General features: G+C 41.0%; 1 protein-coding gene across 3 annotated transcripts in view; it reads left to right on the forward strand.

Annotated features, from left to right (window-relative positions):
• mllt3 (MLLT3 super elongation complex subunit) overlaps positions 1 to 20490 on the forward strand; it is a 149014-nt gene extending 128524 nt beyond the window's left edge. For 2 of the 3 annotated variants that reach the window (XM_048526874.2, XM_048526876.2), the window contains 3 exons: positions 5230 to 5301; positions 11688 to 11759; positions 18062 to 20490. In XM_048526874.2, the coding sequence (XP_048382831.1) occupies positions 5230 to 5301; positions 11688 to 11759; positions 18062 to 18193 (276 nt within the window). In that variant the 3' untranslated portion in view covers positions 18194 to 20490. The remainder of the gene's footprint in view (positions 1 to 5229; positions 5302 to 11687; positions 11760 to 18061) is intronic. The other variant, XM_048526875.2, reaches the window with a different exon arrangement.
• The last annotated feature ends 925 nt before the right edge of the window (positions 20491 to 21415 follow it).

A 21415-nucleotide genomic window follows, 5' to 3' on the forward strand; every position in this document is an offset into this window, starting at 1 on the left:
GGTGAACCTCTGCTTAATATGGAAAGTCATCTTGGCGCCTGGGATGGGGGTGAGGGAGGAGGTGTGGGGGCTAGTGTAGCACTTCCTGCGGTTGCAGGGGAAGGTGCTGGGTGTGGTGGGGTTGGAGGGCAGTGTGGAGCGAACAAGGGAGTCGTGGAGAGAGTGGTCTCTCCAGAAGGCAGACAAGGGTGGGGATGGAAAAATGTCTTGGGTGGTGGGGTCAGATTGTAGATGGCGGAAGTGTTGGAGGGTGATGCATTGTATCCGGAGGTTGGTGGGGTGGTGTGTGAGAACGAGGGGGATCCTCTTAGGGTGGTTGTGGCGGGGGCGGGGTGTGAGGGATGTGTTGCGGGAAATGCGGGAGACACGGTCAAGGGCGTTCTCGACCACTGTGGGGGGGGAAGTTGCAGTCCTTGAAGAACTTGGACATCTGGGATGTGTGGGAGTCGAATGCATCATCCTAGGAGCAGATGCGGCGGAGGCGGAGGTATTGGGAATAGGGGATGGAATTTTTGCAGGAGGGTGGGTGGGAGGAAGTGTATTCTAGGTAGCTGTGGGAGTTGGTGGGCTTGAAATGGACATCAGTTACAAGCTGGTTGCCTGAGATGGAGACAGAGAGGTCCAAAAAGCTGAGGGATGTGTTGGAGATGGCCCAGGTGAACTGAAGGTTGGGGTGGAAGGTGTTGGTGAAGTGGATGAACTGTTCAAGCTCCTCTGGGGAGCAAGAGGCGGCGCCGATACAGTCATCAATGTAACGGAGGAAGAGGTGGGGTTTGGGGCCTTTGTAGGTGCGGAAGAGTCCGCCCACGGCTGACGCCGACGGAACCCCGCCCACAACCGATGACCTCATCGCTCCGCCCACAATCCCCACAGCCAGCAACCCCAGAGTAGACAGCCACACTGAGCCCTGCCGCATCGTCACCATTCCCCCAGACCTCCCCCTGACTGAGGACGAATAGTCAGCCCTAAGCAAGGGGTTCACCTTTGTCCCCCTTCAACCGCACATCAACGAATACCAGTCACGTTTGGACATCGAGCAGTTTTTCTGCCACCTTCGCCTCCACACTTACTTCTTCAACCAGGCGCCTAACCCTCCCTCCACTGACCCCTTCACCCGCTTCCAACACAAGTCCTCCTCCTGGACACCACCCCCAGGCCTCCTACCCTCCCTCGACCTCTTCATGTCCAACTGCTGTCGAGACATTAACCGCCTCAACCTCTCCACCCCTCTCACCCACTCCAACCTCTCCCCTGCAGAACGGGCAGCCCTCCGCTCCCTCCGCTCCAACCCCAACCTCACCATCAAACCCGCAGACAAGGGTGGCGCAGTGGTAGTATGGCGCAACGACCTCTACATCGCCGAGACCAGATGCCAACTCTCCGACACCACCTCCTACCGCCTCCTCGATCATGACCCCACACCCGAGCACCAAACCATCACCTCCAACACCATTCATGACCTCATCACCTCAGGGGACCTCCCACCCACAGCCTCCAACCTCATTGTTCCCCAACCCCGCACGGCCCGTTTCTATCTCCTTCCCAAAATCCACAAACCTGCCTGCCCTGTCAACCCATTGTCTCAGCCTGTTCCTGCCCCACTGAACTCATCTCCACCTATCTGGACTTCATTTTCTCCCCTTTGGTCCAGGAACTCCCTACCTATGTCCGTGACACCACCCACGCCTTCCGCCTCCTCCAGGACTTCCAATTCCCAGGCCCCCAACACCTCATTTTCACCATGGAGTCCAGTCCCTATACACCTGTATTCCTCATGCAGATGGCCTCAAGGCCCTCTGCTTCTTCCTGTCCCGCAGGCCCGACCAGTCCCCCTCCACTGACACCCTCATCCACCTAGCTGAACTCTTCCTCACCCTCAACAACTTCTCTTTCGATTCCTCCCACTTCCTACAGACCAAGGGGGTGGCCATGGGCACCTGCATGGGCCCCAGCTATGCCTGCCTCTTTATAGGTTACGTGGAACAGTCCCTCTTCCACAGCTACATAGGCCCCAAACCCCACCTCGTCCTCCGTTACATTGATGACTGTATCGGCGCCGCCTCTTGCTCCCCAGAGGAACTCAAACAGTTCATCCACTTCACCAACACCTTCCATCCGAAGTTCCATCAAGTTCACCTGGGCCATGTCCAACACATCCCTCACCTTCCTGGACCTCTCAGCCTCCATCTCAGGCAACCAGCTTGTAACTGATGTCCATTTCAAGCCCACCGACTCCCACAGCTACCTAGAATACACCTCCTCCCACCCACCCTCCTGCAAAAATTCCATCCCCTGTTCCCAATTCCTCCGCCTCCGCCGCATCTGCTCCCAGGATGAGGCATTCGACTCCCACACATCCCAGATGTCCAAGTTCTTCAAGGACTGCAACTTTCCCCCCACAGTGGTCGAGAACGCCCTTGACCGCGTCTCCCGCATTTCCCGCAACACATCCCTCACACCCCGCCCCCGCCACAACCGCCCTAAGAGGATCCCCCTCGTTCTCACACACCACCCCACCAACCTCCGGATACAACGCATCATCCTCCGACACTTCTGCCGTCTACAATCTGACCCCACCACCCAAGACATTTTCCATCCCCACCCTTGTCTGCCTTCTGGAGAGACCACTCTCTCAGTGACTCCCTTGTTCACTCCACACTGCCCTCCAACCCCACCGTACCCAGCACCTTCCCCTGAAACCGCTACAATTGCCCCCACACCACCTCCCTCACCCCCATCCCAGGCCCCAAGATGACTTTCCATATTAAGCAGAGGTTCACCTGCACATCTGCCAACGTGGTATACTGTATCCATTGTAGCCGGCGTGGCTTCCTCTACATTGGGGACTGCTTTGCAGAACACCTCCGCTCAGTTCGCAATAAACAACTGCACCTCCCAGTCGCAAACCATTTTAACCACCCCTCCCAGTCTTCAAACGACATGTCCATCATGGGCCTCCTGCAGTGCCACATTGATGCCACCTGAAGGTTGCAGGAACAGCAACTCCTATTCCGCTTGGGAACCCTGCAGCCCAATGGTATCAATGTGGACTTCACCTGCTTCAAAATCTCCCCTTCCCCCACTGCATCCCAAAACCAGCCCAGCCTGTCTCTGCCTCCCTAACCTGTTCTTCCTCTCACCCATCCCTTCCTCCCACCTCAAGCCGCACCTCCATTTCCTACCTACTAATCTCATCCCACCTCCTTGACCTGTCTGCCTTCCCTGGACTGACCTATCCCCTCCCTAACTCCCCACCTATGCTCTCCTCTTCACTTATCTTCTTTTCTCTCCATCTTCGGTCTGCCTCCCCCTCTGTCCCTACTTATTCCAGTACCCTCTCCCCATCCCCCTCTCTGATGAAGGGTCTAGGCTCGAAACGTCAGCTTTTGTGCTCCTAAGATGCTGCTTGGCCTGCTGTGTTCTTCCAGCTCCACACTTTGTTATTCTGTTTAGTATGTTAGATACAAATCAGACTGCACAGTTTGTGAAATTCAAGGCAAGTGTTCAATTTTGTTATATGAAAGTGTATTATGTTGTTGCCTCTTTTGACGTTAAATGTCAGCCGCTAAGAGATGAATCTTTTATTTGTAACTGTTGCCTTACTTCCAAGAAAATTGCCAAGTTGTCTTTGGGTTTGAAAATAATTTCTACGGCACAGTACAATCTGGCCTGTTGAACTTGCAACTTTGATAACTTTGTGGTTTTGCAACATCCATTTTTAAAAATACCAAGTTATTCCTCTCCTTATTGTTCTCAAAGTAACCGTTAGGAATACCATGATAATATCCACATTGAAGGCTGCAGATTATCCCCAAATTTCGTGATTATTTTAGTCACCTCTTTGCCCTCAACGCATACAGATTCGCCTTAACACTATTATAGGTTGCCTTGGTTCACAACATGATGACTATTTTCATATTTTCTTTAACAAATATATCTGCATTCAAGGTCCAGTTTATAATCCCTTCCATTTTCAACTTACTCTGTAAACATGCCAATGCACAGGATAATTTTGAAGATGTGATGCGAACTATATTGAAATGAAGTAATAAATAGGACAGGGCACTCCCTGGTAAATGATGCCCATTTCTCTGTGGCACACAGGAATTGTGCTCAAGAATAATAGCCCGGTTTTTTTTATATCAAAAATATACTTTTCAAAATCCAAGCTTGGAATCTAGTATGAAGAAATACTAAGCTTTTGACCTTGCATAATTGAATGATCTTTTATTTTAAAGGATGGTAGTGGCATTCAGATAAAATTGTATATTGTTTGGTCCTCTCTGTATTTATGTATCAACAGTTCTTTATAATCTTGGATCAGTCAGTGTGCCCCACATAAGTAGATGCATAAGTAACTATTGCCTATTAAAATTACTATTAAAAGAGAGAGCAGCAACCAACCAAAGCACATTTTTTCACCTTTAACAAAATGATCATTTATTTAAGCAATTATTTGTACAATTATCCTAAAAGATGCAATTCAAATTATAAATTTTTCCTATTACTTGTTATTTAATATTTCAATCACAAAGTTTTGAAGTACCAATTTATGATCATACTCATTATGGACAATACTTGTGTAGGACTGAGTCTTCACAGTGAATCTCTTAGTTTTTCATTAGAAATGAGTGGAGTGAAGTAGAACATACGTACATAATCAGATAAGATATATTTGAAATGCAAGTATGTCGAGAAAGCACAAAGAAATGCTCTTGGGTAAATTCAAGTGTCTACCCAAAATTTTGTCTCAAATGTTTGAAATGACAGATATTACTAACAAACTGGGAACTTGCTCTTGCAACTGTTAAACATCAAATGTTTGACTTTCTAACTGCTGAATTAGACAGTGATTCCAATCATATCATCATTATCCTTAAATTTGCATTTGCAATCCATGCCAATCTTCCTTGTTTTCTAATTTTGCAACATGAAGAGAAAGTGTAAAATGAAGTGGCCCCATTTCTGGAAAAGAGATAAAAGGGTCCTGTTGACAGTGTAGGTAGGGATGTGGAAAAGTCCATGGTTTTGATGAAATGTAAATTAAAAGAAAACATGTAGGGTTGGGAATGGGGAAGTTGTGGAAGAGAGCGTGGACAAGAGAAGAAATTTTAAGGCCAGTAATTCCTAATAAAAAGTAGCCTTTTTTTTACTGAGCCTGATCACAGCCAGAAGTGAGGAGCATTGAGGAGATTTGTAGCTGAAGTTTTTACGCCTCTGTTGTAACAGGTGTTAGAAGTCAAAAGCCCATTAAAGCAAAGCAAACCTGAGAAAACAATAAAGAATGGTGAATATGACAAGGTAAGATGTGTTTATTGCTTTCTTGAAGTTCTTTCATACAGCAGCTATTACAATACAGAAGTTGTTTGTTCTGCCAATGGAAAATTTCTTGAACAGACTGCTTTGCTTCAGAATGAGACGATAGAAGCTTGTGAAATCATCCTTGCTCGGACTATTCAGAAGATTAATAATTAAACTTAGTTTCTTGCTATTTTAGTTGACGTAGTTAGCTAAGTAGGTTTCACCGTGTAAAAACAGAAAATTTGGTCTGACAGCCTGTACCAGGAAGTCACTGGGTGGCAAAATCTGACATTGATTGTTCATGTAAAATTGTTTCACTTACTAACAGTTATCCTTCAGCATCAAGTTTGCAGTTCAAAATCTGGAGGGTTCAAGTGACTCACCAATAGAAAGTTGATTGTGGATGAATAAAACTGGTTTCCCAAAACACTCTGCACTCCAGCTGGGGTTGAGAAGGCTCTTCAACAGCGTTGTATTGGTACCTACCCCAAAGTAAGGGAACAGAATTCTGCTGAAGTAGATCAAACTGCCATGGCACTACGATTGCAACAATACTTGCTGGCAAAGGAATATAGTTTTTAGAAGGTAAAGGTTAGTTTAATGCAGGTGCCTTGTTAAAACTCCCAAAGTCTTTGGCATTTTGGGTCATAAAGTATCGTTCAAAACGTTACAAAATTGGGGAGCTCTGACTGGCAAATTTGGGTTGTATTGTGTTTGATTGCACAAAGTAGGTATTTAGTTTGAAAGATCCGCAACCGACATTTGCATATAGAACTGCTTTAGACCGAAAGTATTGTCCTCTATCTGCCCCTCACTGACCCTTTCTGTGTAGTGAAATAATGAGTTGTAGATCTATCTTCATATCTGTTGTTATGTGGCTCAAGGATATTATATCAGATTATGGCAGCCTTGTGGAGTTATGAGAGTTTCTCATCTATATGGGATTTTTTTCCTACACCCCTGTGAAATCCATCGTGATGTTGCTGTCAAATCTTATCATTTTTTGCTCTTTTGAAAGGATTCTTATTCACGGTGGGAGTGACCCTACTAGAAGGTCCAGGTTCAAGTCTCCCTCCCATGCCCACTCCAGAGTTATGTAGTAACATCTTTGAACAGGCTGATTGCAATTACACATTGAACTTTATTATGAGAAGTGGCCTAGACATTTGGCACAGTGTGGCGTACAAATGCAGAACAAATAAGATTCTATAGCCATTTTAGCTCACTATAATATCTATTGACTTAATCTCAAATCTTTTGTGCAGCTACACAAATTCAGTTTAATTATTCAGTAATATCTGTTCAGGTTTTAGCACATTTAACGACAACAAAGTCTGCTTTTCAAATACTGCTTGAAAATTGCATGACACTAGCTGGAGTGAAGTAGCAATCAACAATCCTATTGGAAAGGTCTCGTTTAGCTAATGTAGTGTTAGGTGACTTTTTAAAAAATATTGGATTGAATAAGTTAATGAAATATTGTGTATATTTTTAAGGACATATCTGATCCCATACATGGAGACTTTAGCTTGTATTTGCAATTAGCAGGGAATCTTAACTTCATGTTTTGATATCTTTCACTGTTCTGAAAAAGAAAATCTTATGCACAGTCTATACTTTGCTCCCACTGTATGGTAAGATTCAAGCTCTGAGCAGAAAGTTGCATTGCTCCACTTACAAAAAGATGTGATTTCCTGTGCTTTTGCTGAATTTTGAAAATGCTGTTCAAGGTGAAAAAAAGCAAGATTAGTAGTCTTTGTGTCAGTGCAACCTCTAAAGAAACCCACATTTTATACTTTGTTGCAAATATCTGGGTTTTAATTGAACCTGGTTTTCAGTGGTATAGGATCGTGTAATTAAGTCACTATACTATCCAACCAGTTAATTAAAATTGCCAGGAGGCTTTCTACGAATGAAGTTTTGGCTGGCAACAAGTAGTTAGTCTATGGACTGGTGACCAGTTATTACTGACAAAGGCCTTCTGCCTCCCAGCAACTATGTGATTGGTTTCCAAGTAGCTGAACAGCTATTGGGTGTGAATGTTTGAGGGAGAAGCTGTTGGACCTCTGGAAGGGAAGGAGTTTGTTTTGCTTCACAATAAGAAGCACTTCAAAGAAAATGAATAAGTAGCCAGTTTATTTGCCCACGTCAATTGCTGTAATCTGCAAAAGGTATTTAACAGATCAGAAACCCCCAATAGTGTAAACCAGTCACCCTGTGCCTCCTGCAAATAAGTGAAAGTACCTGGAGAAAGATGATCAAGAAGCAGTGTTCTGATCAGTAAAAGGATCTTCTCAGTGAACACTGTGGACAAACACTGAACTGCCTTCCTGGTCTTTCCCTCCATCCAATAAACCTATGTTTTCCTTTTGGTCTGTTTGCCTGTCTGTCTCTGCATGTGTGTGGGGGTGTGAGGTTAGGGGGTAGCTTTCAGTGGTTTTTAGTTTTTTTTAGTCCAGTTGTATGTTGATGATTCAGAACTGTTTATCTGTAATAAGTAGTCACTCTTATTAAGTACAAAAGCCTTATCTGTGCTCTTTGTCAACCTGGGCCAAAAATCATAAACTGGGGAACCTTTCATACATTTTTGAAATCTTTAACTCCAGGAAAGCTTAATTTTCAGTATGCTATCTGAGTGAGGAGTAATGATTTGAATGTGTTTTGATTCTTCTTCCAATGTTTTATCTCTGTGCACAGATTTCAAAATCCTTACATTCAGTTCTTCTTCAAAATGTAGAGAATAGGAGCAAGATTTGGCCATTTGGACATTTTGAGCCTTGTCCATCATTCACTGATCATGGCTGATTATCCAACTCAGCACCTGGCCCCACTTTCACCATATCTTTTGACCCCATTAGACCTAAGAATTATATTCAACTTCTGCTTGAAAACATTCAATGTTTTGGCCTCGTGTTTTCTATGGCAGAGCATTCCACAGGCTCACCGCTCTGAAGAATTTTCTCCTCATTTCAGTCCTACATAGCTTACCCTGTGTTGTTGTACAATGACCCCTGATCCTGAACTTGCTGGACTTAGGGTAAATGCAGGATGAATGTTCCCAGTCTAGTCCTGTTTAGAATTTTATAAGCTTTTATGAGCACAGAGTTTTCGGGGATTACTGCATTTGACTATTCTAACATTTTAGTTACAGTCAGTACTGTCTCTGAATCCAAACTATCTAAATAACCCCAGACCAGACAACAAAATTTACTGGTCACTTGTCAGGTTGTAACACTGGAAAAAGCACGAGCGATCCCATGTACTTATTAAGACATTTAAAGCCACAAGATTCGAACAAACAACAGTAGACTTGACAAAGTTAGAACAGCAACACAATCTTTAATATATACATCGTTCTAATTGGATTTGGAATTTAAAATAGCCAGTAGAATATAAAAGTTCAATGTGGGTAATCAACACACTCTGGACAAACACAGTTAGGGTAAAGGGACGTTGCCTCTTCTCCTTGCTCCAAAGTGTCTGACTCACCAGCAACCCAAAGCAGTCCTTAGACTCCTCCATCCAACTGACTGCTGCTGAGTAACCAGTTGAAAATCATGCAAGAAGCCGGACCTTTGTTCGTTAACAGTATTGAACGTTGCTGATAAATCAGTTGAACATCACAATCCCTTGGAAACGCTCTTCCCTGGATGTTACAATTTTCACAGGTTGCTGGCCTACATACTACAAATTGCATCAAATGAAATGCCTTTCAGCATACCCAGCATGCCAGATGACTGGAGGATAGCAAATGTGGTTCCCCTGTTCAAGAAGGGGAGTAGAGACAACCCTGGTAATTATAGACCAGTGAGCCTTACCTCAGTTGTTAGTAAAGTGTTGGAAAAGGTTATAAGGGATAGGATTTACAATCATCTAGAAAAGAATAAATTGATTAGGGATAGTTAGCACGGTTTTGTGAAGGGAAGGTCGTGCCTCACAAACCTTTATTGAGTTCTTTGAGAAGGTGACCAAACAAGTCGATGAGAGTAAACCGGTTGATGTGGTGTATATGGACTTCAGCAAGGCGTTCGATAAGGTTCCCCACAATAGGCTATTGTACAAAATGCGGAGGAATGGAATTGTGGGAGATATAGCAGTTTGGATCGGAAATTGGCTTGCTGAAAGAAGACAGAAGGTGGTAGTTGATGGGAAATGTTCATCCTGGAGAGCAGTTACTAGTGGTGTACCGCAAGGGTCAGTGTTGGGTCCACTGCTGTTTGTCATTTTTATAAATGACCTGGCTGAGGGTGTAGAAGGATGGGTTAGTAAATTTGCAGACGACACTAAGGTCGGTGGAGTTGTGGATAGTGACGAAGGATGCTGTAGGTTGCAGAGAGACATAGGTAAGCTGCAGAGCTGGGCTGAAAGGTGGCAAATGAGCTTAATGCAGACAAGTGTGAGGTGGTGCACTTTGGTAGGAGTAACCGGAATGCAAAGTACAGGGCTTATGGTAAGATTCTTAGTAGTGTAGATGAGCAGAGAGATCTCGGTGTCCATGTACACATATCCTTGAAAGTTGCCACCCAGGTCGACAGGGCTGTTAAGAAGGCATACAGTGTTTTAGCTTTTATTAATACAGGGATCGAGTTCTGGAACCAAGAGGTTATGGTGAAGCTGTACAAAACTCTGGTGCGGCCGCACATGGAGTATTGTGTACAGTTCTGGTCATCGCATTATAAGAAGGATGTGGAAGCTTTGGAAAGGGTGCAGAGGAGATTTACTCGGATGTTGCCTGGTATGGAGGGAAGGTCTTACGAGGAAAGGCTGAGGGACTTGAGGCTGTTTTCATTAGAGAGAAGAAGGTTGAGCGGTGACTTAATTGAAACATATAAAATAATCAGAGCGTTAGGTAGGGTGGATAGGGAGAGCCTTTTTCCTAGGATGGTGACGGCGAGCATGAGGGGGCATAGCTTTAAATTGAGGGGTGAAAGATGTAGGACAGATGTCAGAGGTAGTTTCTTTACTCAGAGTAGTAAGGGAATGGAATGCTTTGCCTACAACGGTAGTAGATTCGCCAACTTTCGGTACATATAAGTCGTCATTGGACAAGCATATGGACGTACATGGAATAGTGTAGGTTAGATGGGCTTCAGATCGGTATGACAGGTCGGCACAACATCGAGGGCCGAAGGGCCTGTACTGTGCTGTAATGTTCTATGTTATCTATACAGCAGCATAACCACAGCAAAAGTGGGAACTGTCGTGTGAACACGATTCTTGGATTCTGGAAGGTGTGGTAAAGGATGTTCTCAATGACTGGGGAGTGCAGTACCAGGTGCCACAGTTTAAGGACACAGGGTCGGCCCTTTGGTATGAAATGAGAAGAAATTTCTTTATCCAGAGAGTAGTGATCCTGCAGAATTTCCTGCCACAGAAAGAGGTTGAGGTCAAAACAGTGAATATTTTTAAAAGGGCTTTAGGTGCAGTTTTTGCAGCTAAGGGGAGAAGATGGGTATTGGGTACAGAGTTGGATGGTCAGCCTAGATCAAATGTTGAATGGTAGGGCAGGCTTGTAAGGTCTGCTCCTGCTTCAATGTTCTTTTGTTTCTATTCTCTAAAATCAAATACTCCAATTTAACATTATTTTTTCCCTTTGGTATTCATGTGTCAAGCATGAAACCTGTGAATACTAAATTATATTAACTGAAATTAGTTTGTTTATGTATCTAAATATCGTTACAGTTGTTTTCACTTGTCCAGTGCTACTTTTCAGCATTTTATTTAATGTTTTTAGGCATTCCGTTCTGCATCAGTTTCTTTAAGGAAAGTTTCCCGGAAGACTTCCATTGTGAATATTATAATATGCCATTTATTAACAGCCAAATTGGTGTGTAGTGGTGTATCCTGAGCAATTTGCGTGTGTTGAGCAAAATTTTAACCTCCCTACTTTTTCCTGTACAGATTTGTTTCAGTCTTTGTAAAATATGTCTTAACCACAAAAACTAGTGCAATGGGTGTTCTTTTTATGTAATTTACCACAAGCTTTGGTCCTTGTTTGGGAATGTTGCAAAATTATTTGGGATGTTTTTCAGGATTGTGAAATGTGAACATGCACAAATAAAGCAAACACTAGAAAAAGTTTTCAGTATAAGAGCCAATGGAATCCCTCCAGTTAAATCTTGACCAAAAACATGCACAATATCTCAAACATATGAAGTTGGTTTTATCTGCACAGCTCCCATAGTGAGGGCCATCAGAAATGGTGCAGCTACTTATAAAACACTTTCGTATACTAAACATGACCTTTGACACCATGTTAATCCCCAAGAGTATAACTGGTGAGAGAAGAATGCATTCAGATATCCGAACAGCATTTTATATTTACATTAGGGCATGGTTAAAAAGGCATTGAAAATAATAATTCTCCTTCGGGCATTTGTCTTCAGGCATATCTGGATGAGTTGGTTGAGCTTCATCGAAGGCTAATGACGCTTCGCGAACGGCACATACTACAACAGGTAAGAGTTTTATTTATGTCACACTTTTAACTGTTATGCATATTGGCTTGTTTTAGTCCACATTTAAATATTGATTCCTTCCTTCTTAAAAAAAAACTTGCCATGTTTTACAATCCTGTCGTCGTACCTCTGAGATTAATAAGAGTCACAAACATCATGTCTGTTTCTCAAATGTTATTTTTCACCAGCTGGCTTTCCTGCTCCATCTTCACTTGGCTTTCTGTGCTTTTGGCATAGATATTATCTTCTTTGTGTACCCCTTCCTTTGTAGGTGGAGATTGTGGTGAAGGATAAGCATTTTATTCAACTCACTTTTTTTCAAGCTGAGATTTGCTCAATATTTAATTTGAACAGCAATGGTTGTAACTTGATACTTCATTAATGCCAGACTGTGGCACCAAAACATATACAGATCAAGTTGAGGTTTTTTCTGATTAATGGTTTCCCGGGCCTTGATTGATTTCATCCCCTAGGGTTGTGGGTCTTTCTCGAATCAGCAAGCGACATATTTGATGCATTGGCTTCAATTTTCCAAAATTTTCAATATTCAGGAAGGTTCCACTTGATTGGAAAAGAGCACATGTAAGTCCTTTCTTTAAAAAGTGAGAATATCATGACAATGGACACACAATCATTCTACTGAAAGGTTAAATGCCTGGAATCTCCCAACCAGTAAAATATTGATTGCTTCTCAACTGTTTGAAATTAGTCACTCCCATTGTAGCCAAATCCAAGAACTGTAGCTTACTGGCCCATCATTCTGATTTCTCTTAGTGAGAAACAGCCATCAGAAAGAGTCAAGAGTCCGTTGTTGACGCAGGTCATGAGATTAATATCAAGCAAAAAAAACTAAAGAATTTTGAATGGGCATGCTTCTATTGTTACAGGGCTGTCCTATTCAGTCATGCTAATACAATGAAATGCAACAGGTCCGCAACCTGCTGCAAGTTTTTCAGTGTCCTCTCCTTTTGGATCAGATTGGCATTTTAGAGTAGAAGTCAGTACAGTTGCCAATGTTATTATCTAGGTTTGTTTAATGTGTACTGTTCCACTTGTGTCTATGTTCTAATCTGTCAGCCAACAGAGGAGTTGCGGTCAAATCATATAAATGGTATTTTTACAGTCTTGCTGTTTTGAGATATTTCCTAATCAATCTGTTCGGAGATGTCATTCAGAGACATCTCTGAAGCAGGTGGGACTTTAACCTGGGCCTTCTGGCTCAGAGGTAGTGACATTGCCACTGTGCCACAAGAACCCCAGTTTTGTTATTTAACGTAAGTTGAAATACTAATTGGCTGTTACCGTTGATTGAAAGTGCTGCACTTCACAATTTTGGCCATTTGCTTACAGGAACAATTTAGGAACCAACTTTCTGACATTTTGATGTGTTTTTGGTTTTAAAAGAAAACAAATCTCTGAAGTTTCCCTTTTGAAACCTGCAGGCTTTTGCTGGATATGTATTAAACCACGTATGGATAATGCCCTCTGGTTAATACTGAATGCAAAATGTTCGCTGGCCTGAGTTTCCTTTCACAGTTCTCTGATAGTTTTGAGATTTTGTTTCATCCTGAAGGAATGTATAGCTGCTGCAAGTCACGTAATAGTTCTCTAAATCCTATCTGTTGTTATGTTCAGTACCACCTATTAATGTGTTTGCCAATCCACCTCAGCCAATTTGTAACTCATGCTTTTAAACTTTCTATCATTTAGTGTGCAGGCAATTCTTTGATGTGAAATCGCAGGTATTCCATTGTTAAATATACCTGGTGCCTAAAAGATTAATAAGGAGAGAGAAATTCTGAACACGAGAGAAAGCTCACTAGAAACTCAAAAGCACTTAGTAAGATTTTCTTTAGATACTTTTTAAATGGGTGAACAGAGTGAGTGTTTGTCTTATAGAAAGTGTGTTTGGCAAATTCGTGCAAAATTCCTGAAACCTACCTGAAACATCTGTGAAATTCCTAGAATGGAAAGGCGGGAGGAGCTCCAGAAAATTACCTAACCGGGCAGTGATAGTTGGAGTTGCTGGGCTGACAAATCCCTTGTTCCTGATGCACTTCATCCCACAAGAGTTTTGGTCTGCCTAGAATATGCCAGTGAGATGCTCATGTATTGGCTTCAATTTTCCAAAAATTCCACCAATCAGGGAAGGTTGCATTTGATTGAAAAAAGAGCAAATGTCAGGTTGCTCTTCAAAAAGTGAGAGATGGCAGAAAACTATAGCCAGTTATCGTAAGAACTACAGAAGGGAAAAAAAATGTTAGAAACTGTTTAAGATATTGTAGCCAGGCTCTCGGGGGAAACAATGTTTGGGGCAGTCAGGCTGGGTCAATATGATTTTATGAAATAAATAATGTTTAACCAATTTATTGCAGCTCTTTTGAAGAGCTAACATGCTCTAAATAAAGGGGAGTCAGTGTCTGTGTTGTAGAGAGAAACCCATAAGTTATTTGCTAAGTGCAACAAAAGACATGGAGCGCATATGAACTCAAATAGAAAATTGAAAAGGAAATGGCGTAAATGCCATTTTATGATTGGAAAGATCTAACAAATAGTGTGCCAAAGGGCTACTCAAATCTTGAAGTCTGTCCCTGTCTTCAGTTCCTCCTTCAGTTGGCATGGCTGTGTTTGGCTTCTGTTTGTCAATATTCTATCTTCACTCACTGTTATTTCTTGAATGAATGTCAGTTCCTGAGACCCTTAAACAAACTGATAACACAGTTCATTTACTTTGAGAGTTTTTCTTACACGAGTCCCTGAAGCTCCTCTTCCATAGCTTTCTGTTCCTGAAGCTTTATTGCCACGGGCATGAAGCCACTTGAGATTTTATTTTTGTTGCTGCGCCTATTTTGAAGACTGCATTGCTACTGTGAGGAGCATTTTCACAATCTCTGAAGTTTGAGTGGCTTTATCCGCAGAGTATAGTGGGATTCTAACTCCCATCTCCGGAGTATTAGTTCAGACCTCTGTTAGAGTTCAGTAATATTACTATGATGATCCTATTCCCCTGATGAGATCAGTTTAATCAATTTAATATGTGAATGTGGTCATCACTCTTGCTTTGTGTTCATTTGCTATGAAATTAAGAGTTTCAGTATTTTGCACAGACCTTCGTTTCACCTCTGTGTGACTTGTCCGTAATCAGAATTTAACTGGCTTTCGTGCCGAAAACGCTGTTGTCATGTTCACATCAATAAGCAGTTGATAAATGGAGTGTCATAGCTTCACTTTTGCATTTTGCTATCATGTAAATAAATGCAGAATCAGGTACCTGAAAAGTAAGGTGCTTATAATATAAATGTAAATGACTTGGAAGTGAATGGGCATGTCAGTAGGAGATGCCTCATGCTAGATGTTGAAGATGCAAATCTTGAGCACCAAAACATTATTCAGCTAATAACTAGCACTACACATTCTCCAATTTTGCACATTTATGTTTTGTAATTGTGTCAAAGAAACTTGTAAACTTGTCTTCTGCATGTTATACTAATTGGGATTGAACCTTCATCTTGTGGCTGTAACAACTAGTCAAATGTGGTGCATTTACCCACTGAATGGTTAGCAAAATCGATTGGACAGCACAACAGATGATACCTGAAAGCTTATTCCTCGGCACTGGGGGTTCAAGCACCAAGAGACATCGGTTGTAATCGTTCGTTCAGAAGAGAATAAGAAATAGGATGGACCAGCTTTTGTACCAACTCATAACCCTCAATCCCTCACTATTTCAAAAATATATCTACCTCCTCTTTTAAATATTTCCACTGATCTAGCCTCCACAACTCTCTAGGGTAGAAACTTCCAGACATTCACTATCCTGTGATATGCTTCACATCTCAGGTTTGAGTGTCCCCTTATTTTTTAGTTACTTCTCATAGTTTGTGATTTTCCCCAACAAGTGAGAATGTATTTTCAACATCTACCATGTAAGACCACCTTCGAATCTTTTATGTATGAACAAAATCATCCCTTATTCTTCTACATATGATAAATAGAGGCCTAATCTGTCTAGCCATTTTACCTATAGTAATCATCTACCTATTTATCCCAGGTTTGAGCCAAGTGAATCTCTTATTCAAACTGTTACCAATGCCAATATTTTATTTTAAACAAGGGGACCAAAGCAGTATGCAGCACTCCAATAGTGGCTTCACAAACATCTCTATAGATGCAACAAGACTTCCCTGTTTGTTTAAACTCCAACCCCCTAGAAATATAGTCAAAATTCAATTTGCTGCCTTAATTACTTGCTTCAACTGAGCTAATTTTTGTTGTTTTGTGCACAAGAACACTCAAGTCACACAGCCAAGCGTTCTTGTTTTTTGGAATCTCTCTCCATTTAAATGATGGCCTGCCTTTTTCTTATTTCTACCTCACATTCTTTGACATTAAACTCCAGCAGCCAAGTTTCTATTCACTCTCTCCACCTATCTAACCCCTTGCAGATTCCTGATGTTTTTATCACAACATGCTGTTCTACATACGTTTGTGTCATCAGCAAATGTGAATACACTCTGGTGTAACCGAGATAATAAAATGTGGGGCTGGATGAACACAGCAGGCCAAGCAGCATCTTAGGAGCACAAAAGCTGACGTTTCGGGCCTGGACCCTTCATGCCGTTCTAGGTTACTTGTATACTGAGTAACTAATTGAGGCCCAAGGACTGATAGTTGTAGTACTCCACTTTCCAACCTTAAAAAGATTACAGAAATGATGGTAAATGGAAAATTGTGTGCAGTCATGCCTGTGATTTCCTGTAGCTTGGTTCCCCTTATGTAAAGTTAGCCCTTACACCATCGGATGAATCAGCTTCAGATTTGTTCTGAAGGTGCTAAGGATTGCTCCAAATATTTCCATCTTCTACAGAGGTGGAAACTGCCAGCATCTGGAGTGATTATGGCAAATAGCCTAAGCATATTTAAGAGGAAGCTACACAAGTGCATGAGGAAGAAACTAATCGTGGAACACTTTAATGTGGTGTGATAAAACAAACGGTGAGAGAAATGTCTGTGGAGCTTAACACCTTTTTTGCTGTAAATTCTGTTGTCATTGTTAAGCTTGCAGCTTTCAATTTGAGTCACAACATCCTGCAATAGACTAGGTTGAATGTGGACAGTGGCATTGTACTAAAATTCATTTTGATTTTACAGTAAAATTTTAGTTTGCATTTCAAGGGCAGCTTGCCAATAACGTTTTATTTTAACAATCTATGAAATGTATTCCTTCTCTTTTCTAATGTGTTGAGCATAGTGCAGTGCATATTAGACCACTGCAGAAGTTTAATCCCTTTTCTGAAGTAACTAACCTGAACGATCCAGTATTTGTGCAGTGGAATTAGCCCATCTAATTCAATGGAAAATCATGTGACTTCTGTGTCACGGTTTTAGATCATCTTGCAACTGAAAGACTCTTTCTCCACACCACACAACAGCAACCCCCAACCACCACTTTTCAGTTTTCATAACTTTGTTTCTGGGAAAATCTAACAGGGAGAAGAAAGTTGCAGTTAGGTAGTTGATAAACTACGTAATAAATCCTGTTGCTGTAATGCTGCAGAGTCTGCCACATGACACACACAGTGTGGACTGAAATCCAAAGTGTCTTAGAAAAGAGTAATTCACTGAATGTTCCCCCCCACCCCACAATGCTGTTAGTTAAATGCGTTTTTGTTGACATTTGATTTTTCTTTTTTTTTTTGAAAAAAAGAGATAATTTGGCAAGAATAGGCTAAGCAATGGAAAGCTCAATATTCTTTCATTATAACTTACATTGACATTGTGTGACTGACATTGATCAATGTAGAAGCAAGTTCATGCAGATGCTGGAGATCACAGTGGGCCGGAAGGCATCCCTGGAGAGAGAGCAAGCTAACGTTTCAAATCTAGATGACTCTGGTGAAGAGTCATCCAGACTGAGAACTTTTTAGCTTGCTCTCTCTCTGTGGATGCTGCCTGACCTGCTGTGATGTTGATCAATGTCTGGAAAAGGTGGACTTTGAAAAGGGATTTTCGGGGGAGTTGAAGTACCAAGTCCAAATATACAGCTGAAGGAAAAGATCACTTTAAACGAGTGAAGAGAGGTGATGAGCAAAAACAAATTCAAAGTAAACTTTTGGTATCCATCGTGACCCTGTGGTAGCTCTGAAGTAGCGAAGAATCAGTTGTTTCCCTAATATTAATGTGTTTACATGCTGAGGGGTCAGTAATACTAAAGAATACAGATTGAAACTAACGTTTGCAGTTCCATCATAAATAACAGCATTGAAAATCAGCTAATTTGTTGCTTATCTGCCTTTATTTAGATTGTTAACCTCATAGAAGAAACGGGACATTTTCACATCACAAACACAACATTTGACTTTGACCTTTGCTCTCTGGATAAAACCACAGTTCGAAAACTACAGAGTTACCTGGAAACTTCAGGAACATCATGAGGTCACTGGTCCCCGGCTACGAGCTGGAGATTTGACCTCTTTAGCGATGCAACCGATGACTAGCCCTATAGAGCTACTTACTGCAGCTTTTTTCCAGCCAGTCATGCTTCTCTTCCCCTGAACGTGTTGCTGGGGGAAAATACCAAGAGATTCAACAGATCCTTACCAGCCTGAGGAATGTTCTGGAAGCGCTGGACCAGTGAGGTTCATCTTCTCCTTTACCTCTCATCCCCTGGATATTTGCTCTTTAAGAATCTCAGCGGTCGTATGTATCTTTGTGGTGTCTACGTCCACATGGCGAATGATGCATGTGCAACACTGCCTTAGTATGTAACTGATCTATCTATTTATTGAAAAAAATACATTCATGATAAATATCTTGGACCTTTGGAACACTACCAGACATTGAGCACTCTGGTCACATTTGTGGTCAAGGCTTATGAATGCAGTAGGAATCGGCCACCAGATGTCGTCTGGTGAATTCATCTCCAGTTTTTTTTGGTTTCCTTTTGTAAACTAGCTGCAATCATAGGGACACTATGTAACTACACAATGTTCTAGCCTTAGTAATTGAACTGTAGTGCTTTAAAATCTATTACTGTGCACTGTTCAGAGAATCATTACCAGCTTCGCTATGTTTTAATTAGTTGTCAACTGACACAAATGTATTGACACTGGGGGAAATGTTGTCTGCACAATCGTGTTATTAAGCAGAGATTTTTAAAAATATTTCTTCCAGATTTGATTCAAACTTTTTACAGGGAATAAGGGATTTTGTGGTGTAATTCTGCTTGCCCTTTTAAAGTACTTGACTCCTTCCTTATTTTTAAAAGAAATAAAAATGCAATGTTAGTCATTGGCAAGTGCAGTTGCATTACAACTGTTATGCTCATAGTAGCCCTCCCTCAGATTCTGAAGTTGTTCTTTCATTTCCTAGCGTAAACCTACTTCTCACCCTCCTGTTGTTTAGCTCTACAAACTCTGTGAATGGTAAATATATCTGAAGACTCCAAGAACTAACTGATGAAGGACAGTGAAAAACCATTTTAAGCAAGCTTATCGATCACTTGTATAAAGGTTTTGGCATATCGGATGTAGTTAAATTGATTTCTTTTATTAAGAAAAAACGATGAAATGGGTTTGTCAAAACTGTTCTGCTTCCAATTTTCTGTAAGTTTGTTGTAGAAAATTCTCCATTTAGGATTAATTATTTATTTGAAACACTCCCTTCACTGCCAAATCTGTCTTCACCATTTTTACCTATTTTGGTAAATGGTGCGTGTTTATCAGTCCATCCTTTGGATAGTGTAATTATATTTCTTAAAAATAGATCTTTCTTTAGCAAGTATGTTGCAGTAAAACCAAGTTTCAATGTTGTCTTTTTGAAGAGACCTTAACTGTTACTTTCAGTCCAAAGATGGGTTGAAGTGTAGTGCATTTTTTTAATTACTGAAAGTTCTGAAACTGCTTCCGGCAGCATAAGGTGTACTTTGCGGTGATAACGAGGTTCAGACAAGTCATTGTGTCCATTACTTGAAACGTTACTTTGCTAGTATACTTTTGATGTGCAATTCATTTCAGAAAAATTGGACTGCTTTTTTTCAAGGGAAGAGGGATTAAGAGAACTTACTTCATTTCATGTATGTGATGTTCAATGTATGTTTTCAATTCCCATTTCACTTTGATTTTGATGTGTCAGTGGTGAAACCCAAAACTCTTGGTTCAAGGAAAAATGCTCCAGCAGTCTTCAGAAGTTTAACTTGGTACTTTGTGAGTTCTTTCTAATTTAACGTAGTTGCTTGATCCATCTTGATTGTTGTGGCTAAATTTTGTGGTACAACTCACTTCCAAAAATATTGCATTAAATTTTAAAGAGAATCTTTGCTGTGATTCATCTAGTCATTCCTCATTGCAAATATTTCATTTGACAAAAAGATCAAATACAAAGCAGTGAAAAGCTGTTGGGTTTTTAAGCAGGATTCAACACTCCATGAATTAATAAATAAACATTAGGTTCAGATTCTGTTACTGCAAAAAAAAGTGAATATAATATATACAGTTTAAATCAGCAGATATTTTATTTTGTAATTGAACCAAAATAGAAATAAATTGGTACAAAAGTGTCTGTACCATTCTAAAGTCAACCCTTTTGCCAAAAAGTATGAACTTATCATGTTTGGCTTGATCCCTTAAGAATTTGCTGCAATGTTGAGTTTGCCACAATATTTAATTAGGTCGAGTATATTACACTCTTTAAAACATTTTTTTGCATTAGCTTTTCCATCAACCTTTTGTATCTGGAGAACAAAATAAATCCTTTTTCTTTTCCAAAGAATTTATGCTTGTGCACTTATTTTCAAGCAGTACTACTTCTTTTGTTGAAATGTTACCTCGATGACTTGTCAGTCATGTCTTGAGCTAGGTAGATAGTGAAATTTCCTTGTAAAATGGTGACATTTGATTTTCAAATATTCAGTTTAAAATGTGCTTTATCTGACACCTTATTCACTCTACATTCATAAACAGCAGCCGCAAAATGGTGACTTGCGAAACCTTTTCAAATGGCATTTAATTTGTGTTCTGTAATTGAGAGTGAAAGACCACCTAACACTGGGTTTAGTCAGTGATACTGAAACTGCTTCAAGGCTACAGAAGAACTGCCTATTTCCTCTGACCCTCAATAGAGCCAGTGTTACAGCTAATTTTAGGTTTATAATTTTGCTTTGATGTTATTGATGGAGCAGATGTCAGGTAACGTTACAGGAATAATTGGATGTTTTTTTCTGAATTTGCAAGTTGTTTCCTTCGTCTAGCTCTGCAAGACCGGTCTTTCAACAAGCCGCTGTTCTGAACTGTCACCCTGAATGAACATTTGGAATCCTATTTGGTCATATGACATTAGTTGTATTTAGTGGCAAACTTAATGATGGACTAAATTCAAACCAATTAATCCAATAGACTGAGAATTAATTTTGTTCTGATTTCTTCAATTGATTGTTATTACGAAGACACATCTATGAGAAGGTGTTCCTGTCAGACAGTACGAGCCTTCTGGCACAGTTTTATGATTTTTGTGACTCGAATAGTAGAAGTAAGTGGCATCTTCACAAAACTTATATTTCATTTACTGTTTAGATTCAGCTTGTATAGTTTATGTCTGGTTAATTCATTTAAGTTTATTAATTCCTTTATTTAAGATCAAGAAGAAACCGTTTTGGATTG

Source organism: Stegostoma tigrinum, chromosome 3 (genome assembly GCF_030684315.1).
Source record: "Stegostoma tigrinum isolate sSteTig4 chromosome 3, sSteTig4.hap1, whole genome shotgun sequence".
NCBI lineage: Eukaryota > Metazoa > Chordata > Chondrichthyes > Orectolobiformes > Stegostomatidae > Stegostoma > Stegostoma tigrinum.